We start from the raw sequence: 18466 nt of genomic DNA, 5'->3' as shown, positions 1-18466 counted from the left end.
TCATAGGGGAGATGCTCCAGCTCCTTAATCATTTTAGTTGTTCTTTGCTGCACTTTTTCCAGCTCTATACTATCCTTTTTTAGGTGTGGTGACCAGAACTCTACACAGTGTTCTAAGTGTGGTCGCACCATCGATTTGTATAAGGGCAGTATGATACTGCAGAGCAGATTTGGGCATGCAGGGCGCTGCAGAGAGGAGGGGAAAATATATTCTGTCAGCAGATTCCTCTTGCTGGATCATGTCAATCGTGTTAACTACTTGTGAGCAGGTAGGTGATTGCACATGTGCATGAAGTATTTGTGGGCTTGTAAAGAAGCAGGTGTGCCTACAGGAAGTTAATTCTAGAGCAGGGATGGGCAACTTGTGATGCTTTAGGGGTTTGGCAAGTAACTCTCATCAGCCCTAGTCAGCATAGCCAACGATGAAGGATCATGGGAGTTGTAGGCCAATACATCTAGAGGGCCACAAACTGCCCACTTCCTGGTCTAGAATGACTAGACCTAGACTACTCAGAGGAATCTTGATGGCTACAGAATGAGCTGAATATGGCCTACATGCAATATTTGGGCAGCATGGAGGTAGGGAGGTTTAAACAGGAATCCAAACCACCCTCAGCCCCACCTATGACCTGCAATATTAACGGTAGACTTCATTGCAGCACTGCTCTAAGCTATTTCTCTCAGCACAGTCCACAAAACTGCAGAAGTAATCGACACTGCAGGGCTGCTGTATAGTATTTCCTCAGCCCAACCTGCAATGTGGGTTTAAAAGCCAAACCCCTAATCTCTAAAAGGGGTCTGATACTTCTGGAATTTATATTACGAGGGCATTTATTTTTTTAAAAAAAATCACATTAAATAAGACCCAAGTTAGAAAGAACAGGAACTCTTCTCTTTGGATATATTAAAACCATGGATTTCTCCATTTATTTCTATGGACAGCTCTCACTTTCATTTCTGGAGACATTTAAACATAGCTTTTCAGTGTGATCCAGGAAACAACCTATCCAAATAAAGAGATGGCTTTCTCTGCCCTTTTCACATCTCTCTCTCTCTCTCCCTTTGCCCTCTTTTGCTCATTTTTCTCTAAGCAGAGAAGAGAAAGGGATAAAGGACAGCGAAAGGGACACAGAGATAAATGCCCACCTTCCACTCTTCTTTACCCACTCACCCTGAGCTTTTTAATTCCCCTCCCAGTTAGTGTCTCCTGCTCGCCTGCCAACTGATCAGCAGAATTCTGAAGACTTCAGGGCTGACACAGCCATGGCCTTCTCTGTACCTGCCACTTTCAGTCAACTGACACCTCCACCCCCCACCCCCTTCCAAGGTTTCTTTTCTAACCAAGTCAGCATTCCATACTTACTGGGTACACTCATTCTTCCCTAAGGGTTTTTCACATTTCTGCAAACCTCAGAGATACCTCCCTCTTGTGCATGGATGGTGCCCTTTTGGCTATGTAAAGATCGACACACACTCCTCCTGAACACTGTTAATAGAGGAAGCAATAGCCTGAACGTAGGTGCTGCAGCATCCTTGAGGAAATGTTCTAATGTTTAAGGTGGAAAATCGAAATAGCATCCCCCAACTAATCCCTGACCAACTGATTTAAGTAAGCTTGTAACCTCTTAAACCCTTTAATCAAAGAAGGAGACACACTGATCGGACCCACAGGTCAGAATCTATCAGAAGGTTCTCTACAGCAAGCCTCTGAAATAAATGGGAGTTGTGTAAAGGCACTACTGTCCAGCTCTTGTTCATTTCACAATGGGGTCCGCATATGACAACTTCTCAATGGTTTGTGCCCTGTGGAAGACATACAACTGAAGTCTCCTTTAGATATAACTTACTAATTATTAATGTTTATATACAGCCTTATCTGCTGAAAAGCCATCAAGCCAGTGTACAACAATTTAAAACGATAAAACTGTTAGAACAATAAAACAAGAACCTTAAAAACAGTAAACCCCCCCCCTCCCAAAAAATGCAGGTTGCTTACCTGTAACTGTAGTTCTTCGAGTGGTCATCTATGCATTCACACATATGGGCTTTGCGCCTGCGCAGAGACCAGACCGGAACCTTCTATAGCTGAGTGGAACGTTTTTGGCGGGAACCCCTCCCCCACGCTACCGCGCACGTCCATGGGGTTCCCGCCCTTACCTCAGTTTACAGGAGTCCGACATTGTGCCCCCATAAACATGAGTGTAATTTCAATAAAGTACATTCCACGTATAACTGTGTCATTTGTAAGTCTCACACCACCAAGTGGGGATGGTGGGTGGGTTGTGTGAATGCATAGATGACCACTCGAAGAACTACAGTTACAGGTAAGCAACCTGCATTTCTTCTTCGTGGTCTCTATGCATCACACATATGGGCGAGTAGCAAGCTGACATATCTTTGGAGGTGGGTTGGTGCATCATCTGAAGATCTCCGAGAGCACTGTCCTTATAAACGAGTAGTCGTGCCTAGCACGGGTGTCCAAACTGTAGTGCCTAACAAAGGTGGACGGAGTGGACCACGTTGCAGCTCTACAGACTTCTGTCAAGGGAACACCTCTGCTGAAGGCAACAGATGTTGCGACAGCTCTGGTAGAATGAGCTGTCACAGGTTTCACAAGCTCTAGTTTAGAAATAGAGTAAGCAAGTTCAATTGTCTCTACAATCCAGCGTGACAGTTGCTGGCATGAAACAGGGAGTCCCTTATAAGGCTCACCATAACAAATAAACAATTGCTTTGTTTTCCTAAAACTCTCTGTCCTAGCCTTGTAAAAGGCAAGAGCTCTCCTTACATCAAGTGTATGTAAAGAAAACTCAACAGGTGTTGTTGGATTCGGAAAGAAAGCTGGTAGAGTGATATATTGGGACAGATGAAAGGTTGACACTACCTTAGGCAAGAAGGCAGGGTCTGTGCGTAACACAACCTTATCTTTGTGAAAGATAGTGTAAGGAGCATCTATCCTGAGAGCTCTAAGCTCACTTGCATGTCTAGCAGAAGTGATGGCTACTAAAAAGACAGTCTTGAATGTTAGAAGCCTAAGGTCAGATAAGGTCATGGGCTCGAAGGGCTTCTTTGTCAATGCCTGTAACACCACTGATAGGCTCCATGGTGGAACGATACTCTTTACTGTCGGTATCATATTTTTAAGCCCCTTTAAAAATTTCCTCGATGTTGGATGTACAAAAGGTGTAAAACCATCCATGCCTCGATGAAAAGACGTAATAGCCGCTAAGTGAACTCTGATGGAAGTGAGTTCGAGTCCCTGCTGATAAAGTGCCAATAGGTATTTGAGAATCAATGACAAAGGCCAAGATTCAGGTGCTTGATCGTTTTCCAAGGCAAAAGTTTGAAATCTCTGCCACTTTGCCGCGTAAGATTTTCTCGTTGAAAGCTTTAGTGATGCCAACAATATATGGTCTACAGTTAAATCCTTGGTACGAGAGGAGGAATGGATGATATTCTCCATGCCGTCATCTTGAGGGTCGACAGGTTTGCGTGTCGAACCCTGCCCTGGTGTCGAGACAACAGTGTTGGTATCGGCGGGAGTCTGATGTAATTCCCGTCCGACAGTCGAAGGGCGTGGGAGAACCACGTCTGTCGAGGCCACCACGGTGTGATAAGGATGCAGTCCGACCTGTCCGACTGGATTTTGGCCAGCACCTTCGTCAACAGGTTCTGGTGAAAGCATCTCCTAGCGAGTGCTTTCCTCTTCCTGCTCTGCTGCAGAACCTGGAACAAGCTGCATTTTCTTTGGTAGCGAAGACATCGACAGCAGGGAGGCTCCAGTACCGAAAGAGAACGTCTCTTACTTCGGTATTGAGCTCCCATTCGTGGTCGATGTGGAAAGACCTGCTGAGGGCATCCGCGATGATGTTTTCCTTGCCCGCTACATGGATCGCTGTCAGGTGAGTATTTCTCTTTATGCACCAGTTCCAAATCCTGAGTGCCGATCGATTCAGAGGATGAGACCTTGTCCCACCTTGTCTGTTGATGTACGCCACTACCGTGGTGTTGTCCGTCGCGATCAGGACTTTTCGGCCCTCGATCATTTGTGAAAAAGTTTTTATTGCATTCTCCACCGCTAGCAGTTCTAAGTGGTTGATATGATGTTCCCTCTGGGAAGGAGGCCAACGGCCCTGAGCTGTGAGGGAGTCGCAGTGCCGTCGTGATCGTTACCGAAGGAGTTTCTTGCTGGAAGGGAACTCCTTCTAGGAGCGTCGACATCGAAAACCACCATTTCAGAGATACCCTTACTTGCGTCGGGATCGACAGGTAAGTTCGCCGGGCATCGTGTCAAAGATCGAAAGTTCTTAAAAATCAGGCCTGCAATATTCTCATTCTGAGTCTTGCAAACCTGATGACTGCAGTTGTAGCTGCCATCAAGCCTAATAGCCTCTGAATTGTCCATGCCGAGACCTTTCGGCGGCTATCGGTAGTGAAGGCTAACTCTTGAAGGATGCTTGCTCTGGTCGAGGGCAGGTATGCTCTCCCGTCCCGAGACGATAGGGTTACCCCTATGAAGTCCAGCTTCTGCTGTGGGGTCAAGATGGATTTCTCCTCGTTGACCCACAGACCCAACGAGACCAACAGGTTGAGGGTGGTTGAAATGTCCGTTACCAGATCTTTTTTCGGGACCGTGAAGTATCGGGAGAAAAACCCCTGGTTGAGTTCCTCTGCGGGTACTGGAGAGATGGCTCCTTTCGCTAGGAGGGTCTGTACCTCGAGAAGCAGAGGAGGGGATGGCGCCGTTACTTTCACCCCCGAAGAAGGAGGAAGGACATCGAGCTCGATGGCATATCCCGAGATGATGATAGTGAGCACCCAGGAGTCCGATGTTATTGACTCCCATTGATGGTAATGTGGTGCTAGGCGGTTCGCAAAGAGAGGTGGAGATGTTCACATAGTGATCCTATTTTCTCCCAGAGGAAGAGCTGGTATCGTGCCATGGTAGCCTCGTAGGCTGATGCCCTGATGCCCAAAGAGGCAGAGGAGTAAATCCTCCTGCCCGTATGGTCCAACTTTCTGCCTTCTCTGTCCACGGGTGCAGAATGTGCCTTCTGTGAGTGGCCTTGAGCTGACTCCACTACGATCGAATTAGGTTTGGGATGTTGGACCAGAAACTGTACATCTTCCTCTTGGACTCGATAGAGGGTCTCTAGCCTTTTCGATGTGGCTTGAGTCATAGCCGGTGTTTTCCAAGATAATTGAGCCGTTTGCTTTAAAGCATGTGGAATAGGGATGGCAAGTCGTTGGTTGGTTGTGGACTGGAAAACGTCGTAGATTGGATCGACGACCGATTCATCCATTTGCTGGATCTCCAGTCCTAATGCCTGAGCCATTCTAAGCATATGGTCAAAAAATCTGACCATATCGTCGGAAGGGGAAGAAGGGTCCTTGTCATGAACCTCATCTTCTGGTGAAGGCATTGATGGAGTAGCCGACAACCCCGACTCAGAATCCGATGGGTAATTATCCTCAGGCGAGGGTACTGTAACCACCTGGAGGTCTACATGCTCCGTCGGTACCGTGGTAACCGCGGCAGTTGATGCTGATGGCTGCGTACAGTGTCGAGGCGTCGACACCGTGGACGTTTGGTGGGCGGGCGGTGGAGGCAGCGGTAGATGACACATCCTCGTAGGCGGAAGGTGCGCATAATATTCTTCTTGAGGGTACTGGTGGTCACCCTGGAAGTATCGTTGTGGGCGATATCGATCCCATACATAGTCGCCACATACTGATTGGGGATAAGAGTATTGAAAAGCTCCTTCCCATTGACACCTTAGAGTGTGCCTTGGCGAAGGCGGTAGAGGGATTAGTCCCTGAACTTCTTGCAGCCTGGCAGGCTCTCGGAAAGAGGCCGCTGAAGCCGAATCCCGCAACTCGCCCTCCGATAGACTGGGAGGATGTGTCGGTACCGTAGCCATCGGTACCGACTGGGATCTCGATACCGAGGGAGGCCTCGGTATCGAAGCAGTCGGTATGGCAGGAGGAGTAGAGTGACTCCTAGCCAGTTCCGCCGTGCGGGATGACCCTAACGAGGGTTTTTCCGCGTCTCGCTTCTTCTTCTTCTTCTTTTCTCCATTTCAGAAGAAGATTTGGGAGACCGGGCCTTTTTGGAGATTTTCCTGGCTGCGGAACTCGCCAGTGACCGGCCAGGCGTTAGGGGTATCTGAGCCCTATTAGCCGCTCTGGAATGTTCAGGCACCTCAGTGCAACGGTCATCAACAGACTTACTGGCTGCCGTTTTGTCCATTCTCGAAGATTTGGGAGTCCGGGCCTTTTTGGAGATTTTCCTGGCCGCGGAACTCGCCAGTGACCGTCCAGGCATTAGGGGTATCTGAGCCCTATTAGCCGCTCTGGAATGTTCAGGCACCTCAGTGCAATGGTCATCAACGGACTTACTGGCTGCCGTTTGTCCAGGCGTTAGGGGTATCTGAGCCCTATTAGCCGCTCTGGAATGTTCTGGCACCTCAGTGCAACGGTCATCAATGGACTTACTGGCTGCCGTTTGTCCAGGCGTTAGGGGTATCTGAGCCCTATTAGCCGCTCTGGAATGTTCAGGCACCTCAGTGCAACGGTCATCAACGGACTTACTGGCTGCCGTTTGTCCAGGCGTTAGGGGTATCTGAGCCCTATTAGCCGCTCTGGAATGTCCAGGCACCTCAGTGCAACGGTCATCAACGGACTTACTGGCTGTCGTCTTGTGCATCCTCGAAGATTCAGCCAAGACTCAACTTTATGGCCTTCACCTAGGCACAGGATGTGCCCGTCAGTTGGAGGGAGCTTAGCTCCACATTTCACACACTTGCGAAATGGGGCCTTAACTGCCATACGGCTAAGCGCCGCGATCGAAATCGCTGAGGAAAATCTAACTACTAAAATTTTTTTTTTTTTTTTATAGAATAGAAGAAAAGATGTTAAGAAGTGAGAAATAAGCGAAAAGAGGAAAGATTTGAAGTAAAAAAGGATTTTAAAGAGAAAACGCTAAGAGGTTTGGTTCTATGGTCTAAGCACAATGGCGGATGACGAAGAACTGAGGTAAGGGCGGGAACCCCATGGACGTGCGCGGTAGCGTGGGGGAGGGGTTCCCGCCAAAAACGTTCCACTCAGCTATAGAAGGTTCTGGTCTGGTCTCTGCGCAGGCGCAAAGCCCATATGTGTGATGCATAGAGACCACGAAGAAGAACCCACCACACATTAAAACATCAAACACATGTATTTTAAAAGGCTAAAAAGATGCATCTTTACACCCTTTCTAAAAGTTAAGGAAGTAAGGCCAATCATAGTTCTTGAGTGAGCACATCCCACAGTTTGGGAGCAGCACAGGAGAAAGCCCTTTCATGCATGCCTGGCATCCACAGGAAACAATGCTCTCAAAACGGCCTCTTCTGCAGATCTCAATACATGGGCAGGTTCTTAGCAATAGAGACAGTTCCTTAAATGCCCATGTCCTAAGCCATTTAGGGCTTTAATGGTTAAAACCAACAACTTGAATTGTGCCCCCAAAGTGCATGTCTTTTAAGATGCATGAAATATGGTCCTGAGATGGTGCACCAGTAAGTAGACTAGTTGCCACATTTTGCACACATTGAAGCTTCTGGACAGTCTTCTGGTATAGCCCCATGTAGAGTGCACCACAGTAGTCTAAATGTGATGTAACCATGGATAACCATTGCCAAGTCAGATTATTTCAGCCAGCAGCCATCTAATTTTAAACTAAATCCTGGTCATTTTATTGTGTTCTTGTTTTATTGTATCAAATGTTTGTTTCTGTTTTATACTTGTGTGCTTTGTGTTTGTATTGTGATAACCATTGGCTACAAACAATAAAATCTTGAGTGATTTTATTCAGGAAGGGTTGCAGCTGGGCACCAAGGATAGTTATGGAAATAGACTCTTGAAGATCCAGGGTCAGTGTAGGATCCAGGAGCACTCTGAAACTCTGAACCTGCTCTCTGTATGTGACAATGGATGGAGTCCACATTTTAAAAATAGGAAGAAAAGAGAAGCAAGATGGCTCCATTATTCTTTCCCAGCAGGTCTGCCCATACTGGACCTGCATCTCTGGCTGGAACTACAGCTGGGATTACCGGAATGTGGCTTTGGCTGCATTTCACAGATTGACTGCACTGCTGTGTGGTGTGACAGAGATGTGGTGCATTATTAAACTACTAACTTTAATGTTAAATCCCTTGATCAACATTTTCTGAAAGGTTTTTAGAAGTCAAATTAAGTTTCATTTCCTTTTGAATAAATATTATTCAATTATTATTAGCCTGAAATATAAACTAAATCAAAAGATTGAGCAAAATTACGAAGAATAAAATATTACCTCATCAGTTGTTACCTTCATCTTTCGTTCCAGATCTTCAGCCACAACTGGAATAATCTCTTTGTCTAACAAGAGTGATTGAAACATTCATAGTACATTAAATTATACAACCTTATTGCTATCTTGCAAAGTTTCATGCTATAGAGTTGACTGAGTAAATCAAATTCCATTAAGTTAGTTGCTCTGAAATTCTATTCTGAAAATATCTCAAACAATCTTCCTTAAAAATGAATACTGTTGTTGTTTTTATACTGTTTTTATGTTTTTTTAATTTTTTGTATACTTTTAATGTCTAATTTTTAATTGTTGTAAACCGCCCAGAGAGCTTCGGCTGGGGGGCGGTATATAAATGTAATAAAATAAATAAATAAATAAAAACAGACCTCCCCTTTCCTTTTGTAAAAGGTGATTCAAATTCTATAAGCAAATGGAAAGAGAATTCAAGTCAAGTGTATTACGCCAAATTTAGGTATAAAATTCTGAAAATCTACAGTTTGGTTAAGCAGAAGTATGTGAGTTTAAGCAAGCTTGCAGCTGAATCTTATACATGCTTACTTGAGACATCTACTGAAAACAACAGACTGAATAAGTACAGCTAGGATTAGACTGTTCATCCAGGGAAAAAAGTCTAATCCTAGCACTATCAGGTCAGCCTAATTTCTGGGTAAGCAGAAACACGATTCAAGCTGGAAGGATGCTTAAATCCACATCTTTCTCCTTAGGAAAGTTGTAGATTTCCAAATTTTATAATCACGTTAGCCAAGACTAGTGATGGGGTGAACCCTCCTCATCTTGCCTCTAAGTCTTCGAATTAAAATTTAAATTATATATTCATTCCTATTTCATTATTCATTGAAGTAATTCACACAATACAATAAACATTCATTATTTCCAAACCACCATTTCCTTTTCCATTTTACAAAATGTTTTTTTCCCTAGGATTCCTTAATTCATTAGAAATTTGTGATGGAGGAAGCAATCCAGGAGCCCTTAGACAGTTTCTGAGGTCTCACAGAAACCTTGGAGGGGGGAATTGGAGCTTCGCCTTGCAGCCAGTATGAAAGGAACTGTGCTGAGGTCAGGAACTCGACCTTGGAGAAGGGGGAAAGGGGGCGCTCTGATGGGTGGGGAGAGGCCAGGACACGAGGTACCCTGACGCCTCTCCCAGCCTCCTTCCCTCTCTGAAATGCCCAGGTAGACAAGCAAAAAAGCCCCCTTCTCCAAGGTCAAGTTCCCGAGCTTGGACAGCAGCCAGCACAGTTCTTTCCGTGTTGGCTAAGAACAGGAGAGGGGCAGAGCTCTGATTCCTCCAGCCTCAGATCATGGACGGGGAGGCACAGACTGCCCTGCACCACTCCTGCCGCCTTGCATCAGATGACTGTAAGCCTCCAAGTTTGGGGACTTATGATCATCAAGGGCACCAGCCCTAGGACCGCGCGCTTACTTTTGCTAAAGTCCCAGATGAGCCTCTTCCAAGTTTCTTTCTGAAAGTGTTTCCATCTGTTTGTGGTTGCTTTTTAAGCCACTTGCCCCCTATTGCCCCAGCATTTGGTCTTGCTGACGCTTGGGCAGACTTTGGTATTGCCCATGCTTTCCATCTTTTTTGTTCATTCTAAGAACAGCTACTTGCCCATATTTTTGCCAGTTTTTTTTTTTTTTTTTGTAATTCTCTTATTGAACTTAATGGACCAATTAAAAGTTGAGATATCATATGCATGGAGACTCAGTTTGCACAGATTCCCTTCTATGTGTAATTTTTCCCATTGTTGGTGAACCTTAATTGTGATGTCTACTTAATATTTTGTAGCGAGTTCTCGGAGGTGGTCTCATAATGCTGCAAGTTTTCTATCATCAATGGGTTTGAGTTAGAAATTCTTTTCCATGTGTTCCCTTGCTGTGATCCTCTCTGCAGAATTTCCAGAAAAATGATTCTATTTCAAAGAAATCGTTGACAGGTAATTCTCAATTTTGTAAAGGCTTTGATTCCTGGTACTACTTCATGCTGTAACAATTAAGATTCTAAAAGTGCTATTGCTTACCTATAGAACTATATGGTTTGGGACCTGGATTCTTCTCTCACATCAAATGGCCCATACATTTTCCTTAGAGGCATACCTACAGCAGCCACTACGAATTAAGTGAGATGGGGAGGCTATAGAGGAGGGGGCCTTTTGAACTGGGCTCCTCACCTCTGGAGCTCTTCCATGTGAAGGTCACTGGAGCTTAAACTAATTTCTTTTAGGCATGAGGCAAGTAACTTTTTGTTTTCCCAGGCTTTGAACCTCTTCTGCATTTCCCCTCTTCTGTGATTGTTTGCAGCACTACGTTTTATTGCATCTTATTGGTTATTGCAAACCTCCCTAGAAATGTTGAGATAAAGGGCAGTATAGAAATAAATAAATAAATGGAGGCTTTTTGCTGGTGAATGTTAACTGCTACCTTTAATACACTAAAGTTGTTCTAATCTTAATCCTGGTCTTAACTGAGTTTCCCACTTAATATAATTTAGTTTTGTTTATTATATATCTCCTTTGTATTACTGATTAAACCAAAATACTTGTTCATTTAGTTCAGATGGTTCCAAAGTCTGAAAAAGACCCAAACCTGAGTCATTAGCTTCTGAAATCTTATAACATTTCATTTACATTAAAAGCAACAACAAACAAATCAGGAAACTTTACCATTATTGTATGCTGTACTTCCTTGAGAAAAAGCTTTCGGTTCATGATCATCCACTTTATCATTTACGTCAGCCGAGCGATGCTGCCTGCACAGATCTCTTCCTCTCACAACTGTTGTGTCCTCAGAATTTCTTGCCAACTCAAGATGTAATAAAGTTGAACATTCTCTGTGAGGAAGGTCCCTTGTTTCAGCAACATCAGTTTTTAATGCTGGCTTGTGATTGATATCTATTGCTAGATTCTCATTCCCCCTCTCTATTTCCAAGGGGTTGTCAGAAGGACCTGATGAAACTTCAAGATGTTGCCCTTCCTCATGGGTTCCATTTCCATGCATCAAGGCTTCAGTGGATGGCTTATCATCAGCTGAGGAGTCCAAACATATTTCAGTGCAGGGGTTTTCCCCTACGCTAAGAGATTTCTCTGTATTTGTAGGCATTTCTGTGCTTTCAGTGTCACCTGTGGCTTTAGGTGGGGTTGTTTCTTTCAAAGCACCCTCAGGTTCCCCCTTATGAAATCTTTGACCTTTTTTATGAAGCACTGTTAAAGACTTCTCATTGCTTTCTTGAGTTGACAATACAGTGCAGTCAAACTCTTTGGCAATTTTCCTTTCATCATTTGCTTCTATACTTGTATATGCAAGTGGAGCTTCTTCTGAGGAGGCAATGACAGAGGCACTGTCACATTCTTCCACTGTTCTAGTAGAAACATTTGTATTATCTGCACTCAAGGTAACCAAATGCTGGGCAGGTTTAGGGTTAGCAACACTGAGTCCAGGGGCATCACATTTTCCTCCCTTTCCAACCACAGTTAGAGGACTTTGGTTGCTTTTTTCTGTGCTTTGAACAACTAACTCAAACTCTTGGCTTGTGGCTTCCTGAATAGCTTTGCATTCCTCTGTTCCATCTGTGGAGACCATAATATCTGCATCTCTTTCTCTAGTTTCCACTTGCACCAATACATCATGAATGGCTCTGACAGATCCTTCTGTTGTGGAGATAGTGAACATCTCACACTTTCCTTCTGTTCTGGAGACCTGATTAATTTCTTGAGTCTCTGCAGGAAACACAGAAGTCTCAAAGGGTTCTATTGAGCTTGTTGAAATCACAGTTGCATCAGCAGTTTGTTCTGATCTCAAGGCAGCGTGTAGAGCTATGTCTTCAGTGCCTTCTTGGGAAATGGAGGACCCAGCCTCTTCAATTATGCTTGTGGAAATCACAGTACACTCATCCCTTTCCTCTTTGCCATGAACTGCATGGTTTTCATCACCTCCTCCACTGGGCACACTGGGCATGGGGATGAGACACATTTCCATACTGGTGGTCATTTCTACAGCTCTTACAGTGGCAAATAAATTCTCACCATCTTCCATTGTTACACTTGGCATAGGGGCTTCAAATTCTTCCAAAATACTTGTTGAAACCTTATTTGGTTTAATAGCAGCTTCATCCTGATTCACGTATTCAACAGCTGTGCTAGGCATTGGAGCACTGAAATCTTCTGCGCCTATCAGACTTGAGGTTTCCTTGAAGTTTTCAACAGTTCTTGCAACAAGTGGCAATGTCTGCTCAATGTGCTCAGCAGAACAATGGGGGGTAGGGGGCATTTTGGTTGCACTTGTAGAGATGGTCTCATGTTCACCATCCTCATTAGCAGATGCTGAAGGTGTAGCAGCTATCTTAGAGACAATCCTAAATAGACCTTCACATTTTCTATTATCTAAGTAAGATGTGGCACTCTCATTTTTCTCTTCCCCAGCAGTGAGCTGATCTATACTTTCATTATTTGAGGTGGCACCGATCACATCACACTCATATTTCTCAGCAAATAGAGACTCTTCCTCTTTTTCTGAGACAAAGGCCATAATATTTTCACTGCCCGTACCAACACTAGTAGTGCTACTTTCAACTATCCCCTTCATGCTGTTGTGGATATCATCAATCTTCATTACTTTCTCTAAGCCTGTCATGCTGTCAACAGTACCTTTAGCTGCATCTGATGTAAGCTCACCTAATTCTGTTCCAAGCTGACCTGCAGTTAGGCAGACAGAAGGACTTCCACTTTCTGTGGCTCCCACACAAACCAGCACCCTTTCACTTTCTTCTGTTCCTGTACAGGCCAAAACATGTTCTGCTTCTTCATTGCCCCTTCCTGTACTAGTTACAAAATTTTCACCTTCTTCATCATCTTCTTTTGCACCTGTGCTAGTCACACAATCTTCATCATCGTATGAACCTTGACTGACCTCAATGACATTTGTTTCAGCTCTGGCTTCTGCACTGTCTGTGGCATGCTCATATTTTTCTTCTGTATCTAAAGCTGCTGCAAAACTTCCATTGCTGTCCAAGCCAGTACAAGAAGCTGCTGTTTCAGGCTCATCTTCCGCTGTTATGCCTGTGCTAGTGACGGCACTCTCACCATTCACAATGTCTTCGCCTTTGTCAGCACGTGGTCCAGTTACTATGATGTTGTGTGCCATTTCAGCACTCACTCCAGTCGCAGCACTCTCTTCTTGTGAATCCGTACCAGTCACTGAACAGATGGCAGAGCCAACCCTTTCTGTTTCTGCACCTGTACAAGTCACAGCTTTTACCTGTTCAGTTCCCGTTGCACTGCTGTGGAATTCATGTGGATTTTCACTGTTCATAGATCCATCTTGGGCTTCAGTACCTGCACTGGTCACAGCACCATCACTTTCTACTTCACCAATGCCGGTAAAAGCACTGTCAAAGTTGCTTGTATCACCGCATGCGGAAGCCATACACCTTTCTTCAGAGCCTGCACTGGTTACAGCATCATCTTTCTCTTCTGTTTCAAAACTATTCATGCTTTGATCAAGTTCAACTCCACTTTCATTAACTACGTGCTTTGCACGTCCTTCAACGTAATTTACAATGCATTCAGCACTTTCTTCCTCCTTCGTACTGGTTGAGGAACTTTCACACACTGCAAGCTCTTCAGTAACGCCACCACTTCCTTCAGTTACTGTGACAGTACATTCACCAAAGCACTTTTCTGTTACAGAATGCGGGCCTTCTCTATTTTTGGTCCAAGTACCTACACTGAAACCTTCATCAGCTTCTATACTTGTACAGCTCAAAGTAGCCTTACTTTTTTCTTCTGAACAACTAATGGTGGCATCACCGTCTCTTTGCAAATTTGATGCACCTTCTACATCCAGGCTTTCTCCAGTACTAGTTGCTGTAACAGTACTTCCAGTTGTTCTCTCTGTGCTAGTTCCTATTACAATTACATCAGTCTCCATGCTGTTATGAATACTAATACAACTACCGGCTCCTACACTACTGCCAACTACACTGGTCTCGTTTTTATCTTCAGCAACTCCTTTTACATCACCTCCTTCTTCTGCTTCATTGGCCATTGTAGAAACTTTACTTATGTCTCCTAAAACACTTTTGGGCAATGACTCTGAAGACAATTCTATAACAACACAGGTACTCTGATTTTCCTTTGCTTTGTCTTTGCATTCTGTAGCACTCTTCTCTTTCTTTACAAAAGAACCTTCACCGAGATTTTCTCTTTTTTCTTCCTCCATGTTGATTAGGGAAGATTTCTCTGAACTTACATCTGTAAATACTACAGGTGGGCCTGTCAGACCATTGTTCTTCACAGTAGCTTCTTCAATGCCTATTAAAGTACTCATGTTTTCTTCAGCTGCTTGTTTAGAACTTAGCTGCAACCTGCCATCTGTGTTTATGATTCCCTTATTTGCAATATCACCCTCTTTTATGTTACTGCTGAGTGCAGTGCTACCATGCTGTTCCACTTCAACACTATATGCTTGATTGTCAGAACTGATATCTTTAATACAAGGCCTATCCAAATTAAAGGATTCCTCTTTAGATACACCACTCGAAGGACCTGTGACTTCTTCAAGATTTATATCCACAGATTTTTCACGGGCAGCATCTTCTCTTGAGGATTTGTTTCCTGGAAAAATTATTTCTTCAGTTGGACCAATTATATTTTTAGGATTCTTAGGAGTTTGAGCATCTTCAGTCACTCTTTGGAATTTCAGCTTTTCATTCTCCTTAGAATCATCGTACAAAGTTTTATCACTTGTTTCATATTCAGTGATCACATGACATTGCTCCTGTTCAACGGATCCTACATCCTTTAAAGCTTGTTTAAAGGCATTACTTGATGCATCCATTTGCTTTGTAGGAAAAGTTTCAACCTTTTGTTTGGGGTTACTGAAACTTAAAAGAGAAGATTTTGATGTTTCTTTTGTATGCAAAGTTTTATTCAGTTCATACACTGAATTCTGGTGCATTTGATTTTTGGAAATATTCTTAAATTTAACTTCTTGTTGTGAATTATTACTGCTTTCTTCAGCTTGAGATATTTGAAGATGTCTACTACTGTGCCTTTGTTCTAACTCAATTTCCATTGGTTCTTGGCTTTGTTCAGAATGTAATGATTGTTCACTAGCACAGACTGTATTCTGAAGGATGGAGAGAAGACAGGCTGCTGATGGTTTCTCTTCTCCTATATCTATTTCTTGGGCTGAGAAACTTCCCTTTCTGTTTTCACTAGTTAACCTTTTAATGGGTTTTTTATCAATGAGCAGATTGTTTTCTTGCACCTTTGCATGACTCTCTACTTGTTTAACACCTTTGCCCTCTAGTTTGTTGTCTTCCTCTCTCTTTTTCATCTCCTTACTACTATGCTTCAAACTTCTGCTTTTGTGACTGTCTACTGACAATTTCCTCTCCAGTCTGGAACTGCTCAAATCTTTATCACTTTTGATTCTCTCTTTTATAGAAGATTTTTCTCCTGGCTGTAACTTAACTCTGTGACTAGAATCTTTTTGGGAACTACTAACTGAATGCGCTCCACTTGCAAGTTCTGATTCTACAGAATTTTCTTCAAAAACTTTAATTTCAGTTTTGGATTTACACTGCTTATCTGGATCACTCTCTTCTGTATACTTATCTTTGTCCAATTTCTGCCCAGATTCCTGCTTCGAGGAACTTTCTTGTAATTCACTTTCAGGTACTTTGGCTTGCTTGCTGTGACTCTTGGACTTAGACTTTAAGAAGGACCTTTCTTCCAAGGCACTCTTTGATCTTCGCTTGTCTTTGTGTATACTGTCACCTTGTCTTAGAGTGTTATCAAAGCTACTTGATTCTGCATCGTGCTTATCTTCTGAGAAACTTTCACTCCTCCTTGATGTTACAGAACTATGTTGCTTTGATGCACTCTGAGACTCTTTTTGTGGCCTAGAATCACTTGACAACCTTTTTGACTTGTGTTCTGCTCTTGATTTATCTGTGGAAAGCTGTCTATCTTTTCTGTTCTCTTTACGTGAACACTCTTCATTTTTGGAAGCATATTCAGAAACATTTTTCACATCTTTGTTGTTTACTGATGTTTTCCTTTCACTCCTATGCTTATTCTTCCTCTCAGTTTTATCATCTGGCAAAGCTTTTGCTAGTTGACTGTGTTTCTGAAAACCTTCTTCACTTTTCATGCCTCTCTCAGATGGCAAATTTTCTACTTCATCACCAGCTTTAGGAACACCATCTCCTTTATATTTATGCTTCATTAATGGTTTATCTTCAGAAAGACTTCTGTCTTTTTCATTTTTATCTTTTGATGATCTAGCCTCTTTTTTGGGTACATTTCTAAAATTTTGAGTTTCTGAATCATCCTTTTTAAGATGTTTTTCATTTTTAAGTACAGTTTTTTGCTTCTGAGCTTCTTCTGGGCTAGCTTCTGTTCTGTCAAACTGAGATTTGGGATCTCGGGATTCAGTGTCTTGCTGTATTCCGTCCATTTGAAGAGAGGTAGATGTTTTTCTTTTGTGTTCTTTTTCTCCCTTGGAATCACTTTTGTTTTCATCAGTTGAGTGCACTGCCTCTGCAAGTCTTCTAACAAGTTTACTCCCTTCACTTTTGCCCTGACTGGCTTTCACTTCTTTTGAGGAAGACTTTTCACCACTCTGCAAGAAAAGTATAGCAGACTGTAAGGTAGTTTCTAGTGCAAAAACCACTAGCTGAATCCAAACTTTTGCCCAGCAATTTCTCCTGGCACTAAGAAAGAGAGCAATTTCCTCCCATTCCTCCTCTACTGCCATCTCCCATGATGTTCTGGAGGATTGGGGGACCGTCTAAAACAGCATGGGAGGTGGCATTGGTGGCTCCGAGGGGAACTGGAGGAAATCACTGAACTAACCCAGGCTCTGCTCAATCCCAGTTCCCTCTACAAACAGAAGGAGCCTTTCCATTCACAGTGGGGAAAGTCCGAATATAACATACTCTGAAAGACCATATATATCGATTAAATTGCAATTCTTGAATATAATTGGAAGAATTAGTATCTACACAGCTTTTCGAGCCAGCTATTGCTTCTTCCACATGGATAACTACCAAATGAACATCTGGCAGTTAATACTGGTAAATTCTGTGTTTTAATATGAACATTAAGACAAATTATGAATTAGTGGATTGGTTCATTGGAATCAGTAGGGGTTAGAACTAAGAAGATAAGAAGAGCCATGCTGGACCAGACTAAGGGTCCATCTAGTCCAGCATTCTGTTCACACAGTGGCCAACCAGCTGCCCACGGGAAACCCACAAGTAGGATGTAAGTGGAATAGCACCCTCCTGCTCATGTTCCTCAGCAATTGGTGTACATAGGCATACTATCGCTGACACTGGAGATAGTATATTGCCATCAGGACTAGTAGCCATTGATAGCCTTGCCCTCCATGAATTTTCTAATCCCCTTTTAAAGCCATCTAAATTGGTGGCCATCAGTACATTCTGGCTGAGTTCACCCAACACAACAACCCATATTCAAGGTTGAGTGTAGGCTGTTGTAGAACCATGTGTTGTAGTTGGAACATGGGTTGTGTTGTGTGAACCCAGCCATATAAACAAACCATGGTTTGTTAACCACCAGCAGCTCAAAGTTCACAACCCAACAACAAACTATGGCTTCTTTCCATAGGTTGTTCATGATTTGCAAGTCAAGATTCCACAACAATCCATACTCAACCATATTCAACTTTGAATATGGGTTGTCGTGTTGTGGGAACCCAGTCCTTGTGGTACCAAAGTGCATAGTTTAACTAAGTGCTGTTTGAAGAAGTACTTCCTTTTATCTGTCCTGAATCTCCCACCAATCAGCTTCATGGCATGACCCCAGGTTCTAGTATTATGTGAGAGGCAGAAAAATGTCCCCCTATCCATATTCCCCACACCAGGCATAATTTTATATACCCCTAACCTGTCTCCCCTCATTTGCCTTTTCTCTAAACTAAACAATCCCAGATGCTGTGAACTTTCCTGAGAAGTTGCTCCAGCCCCTTGATCACTTTAGTTGCCCTTTCTGCACTTTTTCCAACTGTACAATATCATTATTTTAGGTGTGGTGATCAAAACTGTATATAGTATTCTAAGTGCAGTGACACCATAAATTTGTATGGTTTTATT

The 18466-nt window shown here is 43.3% G+C and overlaps 1 protein-coding gene across 1 annotated transcript in view; it reads right to left on the bottom strand.

Moving 5' to 3' along the window:
• Positions 1-18466, bottom strand: part of BOD1L1 (biorientation of chromosomes in cell division 1 like 1) — a 64686-nt gene that overhangs the window by 18517 nt on the left and 27703 nt on the right. The window contains exons 11-12 of the mRNA XM_063135121.1: positions 11010-16971; positions 8329-8393 (exon numbers count right to left, since the gene is read on the bottom strand). Coding sequence (XP_062991191.1) covers positions 8329-8393; positions 11010-16971 — 6027 coding nt within the window. The remainder of the gene's footprint in view (positions 1-8328; positions 8394-11009; positions 16972-18466) is intronic.

This window comes from Elgaria multicarinata, chromosome 10 (assembly GCF_023053635.1).
Source record: "Elgaria multicarinata webbii isolate HBS135686 ecotype San Diego chromosome 10, rElgMul1.1.pri, whole genome shotgun sequence".
NCBI lineage: Eukaryota > Metazoa > Chordata > Lepidosauria > Squamata > Anguidae > Elgaria > Elgaria multicarinata.
The sequence above is the reverse complement of the archived record's forward strand: the minus strand, read 5'-3'. Positions and strand labels throughout refer to the sequence as shown.